The 4,252-nt window shown below is 37.0% G+C and overlaps 1 protein-coding gene across 1 annotated transcript in view; it reads right to left on the reverse strand.

Annotated features, from left to right (window-relative positions):
• Window positions 1–640: 640 nt before the first annotated feature.
• The window catches only part of LOC104497392 (cyclin-G-associated kinase-like), a gene marked incomplete at its 5' end in the record, with an annotated part of 21,235 nt that continues 17,623 nt past the window's right edge, over window positions 641–4,252 (reverse strand). Inside the window, 3 exons of the mRNA XM_010140636.1 lie at window positions 641–893; window positions 1,238–1,317; window positions 3,316–3,433. Coding sequence (XP_010138938.1) covers window positions 641–893; window positions 1,238–1,317; window positions 3,316–3,433 — 451 coding nt within the window. The remainder of the gene's footprint in view (window positions 894–1,237; window positions 1,318–3,315; window positions 3,434–4,252) is intronic.

The following is a 4,252-nucleotide window of genomic DNA, read 5'->3' on the forward strand; positions in this document are numbered from 1 at the left end:
TAATATATAATAAATATTAAGAGCAAAGATTAGGATCCCATGTACGTTGTACTAAAATCACCACAATAATTTCCGTCATGCTTTTTATTATGGAAGCATAGAGAAGGCCTAAGCGCCTTAAAGAAAATGAAGCTAATTACTGATACCAGGAGAAAGAACTGAACAGCATGAACTAGAACTAATGCAGGCATCTACAGATGAAGCACAGAATACATAGTGTTTTAAAAAATTAAATGACTCTGGACCACATTAGGAAAAGCTGAGAAATTAAATGACAACATTATTTGGCAATACATAAGAAGACCTAACAATTTTAGTTAAGACCATTTGTGAGGAATGCTCAGATGACTAAGTGAAATGATAATGGTGCCAGTTGCCAAATACAGTTCTTTCAAGACATTCTGCCTACAATTCCTGGCTGTCACAATAACATTTGCTAAAATCCTTGCAAATAGCACATTCATAGCTTTAAAACAAGCAAATGTAATGACAGTGGAGGTAAGATAAGGATAATTATAATCCATTCTTGAAGGGTAATTTATACTCCTTCATGCAATACAAAATTTTAAGTGATATTTAAGAAAACTCCACCTTTTAAATTTCTGTCACTTAAAGGAATGTCAGAAATGAAACAAAAACCTCAAACACAAAGCACATCAGAAACTCTATCCTGTTCTCTATTTTTAAGAGATTCATTACCGAATTTTGATAAAATCTCTTGTTGTTCCTCTCGGGTGGAGAAAAGGATCTTAGGATTCAGTCCCTTTATATTCATGTTATCCCATGGTGGCTGTTCACAGCTAGGTCTATCTTTGGGCTCCACCTCTACTTCAAGATTCACTTGAAATAAATCAGGATATTTTTCTTGTATGTCACAGGCATCTAGATCATACCTGCAAAGACACATATCAAGAGATTCTTGAAACTGACATACAGCTAGATTAAATTCACTACAGTCCATGAGAAAACTTTAAAGCAACTAGTATAAAGCTTAAAACATGCTGTATTTGTTTACTTTTCTCCATCTAATTTATACAGGTGGTATTTTGGTACAGAAATCTTTATTTGTAAATGAACAAAACCTTTGGTTTCCTTGAGGTGAGAAAGCAGAAGAATCTTACTGAAATCAGTGATCTGCTTTCTACACTATATTTCCTCCCCATCCCTACATTGGTTTGGCAGGTTAAACAGTTCCAAAGAAAACTTCTTCCAGTCTCCTCAAAAGGTGTCAACATACTTGGCAAACTTCACTGTCGTGGCATTTCGGGGCACAAAACCTGTGTGGAACTGAATCTGAAACATCTTCATTGAAGCCATCTGTTGAAAACAAAAAATACAGGGGAAACTGCATAAATACACATGAACGGTATGCCTTTAATATAATGCAAGTATTTTCGGTATTAAAATACAATGAAGTGTTTGTTTTCCTACCATTTCATTTTAATAGCGTATATACTTCGAGAGATTTAAATGCAGTTTACAACAGAACAACAATAAATCTGTTAATACCAGAAACATACTGTAAGACCCTGAACTAGATATGACTCATCAATAACCTCAGACTATTAAAGCCTGTTAAATATTTCCAGATTCTGTTTCAGAGGATGAAACTGCATGACTTACTACTTTTCTGAATGACATACATTCAGAAAAACTTACTGTGCAATAAACTCATTAAGAAATACATGTCATATATAAAGGAGTCCAACCAGAACAGTTTTAAATGTAGCACATTTAAAAGGACATTTCGTAAGACATGCAAAGAGTTCTTTTTCCTGTGCCACTTCAAGTCAACCACTCATACCTGGCAGAATTACAGGGCTTTTCCAAACTGATTCTTTAAAACCATTCATTTTTCCCAAAACTTTCTTTGGCTGACAGAAAAACTACTTTCCCATGCCTGAATCAGCATGAGAGACTCCAGAAAATGCTACTGTAGAAGATTCATGCAGCTCCTGGACTTGCACAAATCCAAAGTACAGCAAACTGATAAATCCACAACGTTATTTCCTCCCTGGCTTTAGTTACAATACATGTGGAACAGTCTTGCAGTCCTCACAAAGCAAGTCCTACAGATAATAGTCCAGTAAATATAATAAAATTGAATTATGAAAGCTTTCCTTGTAAACAAGCGTTTACTGAACATTGTAACCAGAACTCAAATAACAGGCAAAGGATTGCCAGCAGGTTGAGGGAGGTGGTCTTCCCCCTCTGTCCAGCACTGGTGAAGCTGCATCTGAAGTCCTTAGTCCAGTGCTGGGCTCCTCAGTACAAAAGAAACATGGACACACAGCAGAGTTCCTCTGATCCATCCATCCCTACCCTGAACTACATGTGAAAATGTCAACAGCCTATTAAATCAGCTTTCTTAATCTATTGCTATGCAAGACATTTCCTAAAAGATAAACTAAATTCTCCCTCAAATTAACTGTGAGCAAGTGGGAGACATTCACAATGCCCAGCTCTAGACACTTAGCAGCAATTCTGAAATGTGGTGGCTGATTTCCATAAAGAGCTCTGCAGAGAACTTCAGGGGGCAGTTTAACAGTATATAAAATTAAGAACATATTGAATATTGTTCCATCAAAGTTCCAAACCAGGATCATCACAAACACTGTTACTATACCATGTGTTATAGCAGATGGATAAGGAAATTCTGATCTTTTCCAGTCAGTCCATAAATGTCAGAGAAACCAGATCAAAGAAAAGCTAGCATCAGTGAAATGGAGATTTCACAACCTAATCTCGGTTGAACTTTCCCCAGTGCTATGTCCTCTTCACTGATGATCTTGAACCATACACTAGTTATTTTTGTTTATTAGAAGACCATTTCACTGAACTTTCAGTTTTGGGTGTTATACAAGATCTGGGCTATAGCACTCTAAGGACCTTGAGAAAGCCTTTAAACTCTGCAACATCACAAGATTTGATACTCACCTTGTCGTCACAAAGTTGAAAAAAACATAAAAAAACATTAAAAAAATGGAAAACCATTTACTTCAGTAATAGCAAGTAATACTTGTTTGCTCCAAATATATGGAGACTGAGGAACCTTTCCATGCATGTATGATAACTATCACTACTGAAGTAATTTCCAGAAATGCTTACCAAAGCACCTACATGCAGAGCACTAAGAATGGACATACTTATTAGGCTTAAAAAGGCTTAATTCCCAAGTACATGGAAACATCACATATTTATCTGAACAAAGAATAGCAAATAAAGCCATGCACTTAGTGAGATCACAAATAGAAGCATGAAAAATACAACAAGAAAAAGCAATTCCTCCACATAGTCTATCAAATTTATCATTACCTTGGCTTGTAGTCGGCCTCCTAGTGTTGACCTGGCATGATAGATGACAATGAGAACATCTCCCTGGACTGTTATACCTAGTGGAATTACTGCTTTCCCATCTTCAATTTTAAACTCCCTGAAGAAAAAACATAACCACACTTGATTTCATTTGAAAAACACATAGTGTATTAGCTAATGTTTAGTTTGGTTTCTCCAAGGCCTTCAATATCAACCCATAAAAATCTGTTTTAAATTCTTATTACTGAGAAGGAATTCACTCTAAATGATTAAAACAAAAGCTGCTCTAAAAATAACAGATTAACAGCTGCCTACAGCAGAGCAACAGACATATTTAGACCCACAGTTCTCTAATGACATATGGGAAACAAGTTTTCAAGGATCTGCTGGGAAATGCAAGGGACAAGATATTATCAAGAAAGCTGTTCCAAATGGAGGTGCAGAGATAAACTGTAGCTGCACTGCTGTGCTATCTTAGGACTCCCACTAAGGGACAGTGGTAGAGAAAAAGAGGGCAAAATGTTGTAACACCCCACAGCTGTTTCTGTTCCTGCTCTCTTCAAATTCATTGAACTCATTACGGAGCTTGGATTTATATGAAAGCTAGATGGACTTTGGTATTCTCTCACCTTTCCTCTGTCTGTGACTACCTACACCTAGTACTATTAGCACCATTTGCAGTTCCTGTGCTGTAGTACAACAGCAGACACCAAAGCTGTACAGGGGCTAATAAGCACTACCCTTAAAGCTACTGTGCCTGGGGGATCCCTATTGTTTCCATGACTCAGACAAGATTTTTAGTTCAGTACTATCAGATCAACATTCCTGGTCTACATCACATGGAGTGAGTGGAAAGAGGCCAGTGCCCAATGCACCACCACTCCATCCACTTTCTGCAGAAAGAGATCCAAGCTGCTATTATAACCACGTTGTCTCT

This window comes from Buceros rhinoceros, unplaced genomic scaffold (assembly GCF_000710305.1).
Source record: "Buceros rhinoceros silvestris isolate BGI_N320 unplaced genomic scaffold, ASM71030v1 scaffold13737, whole genome shotgun sequence".
Lineage (NCBI taxonomy): Eukaryota > Metazoa > Chordata > Aves > Bucerotiformes > Bucerotidae > Buceros > Buceros rhinoceros.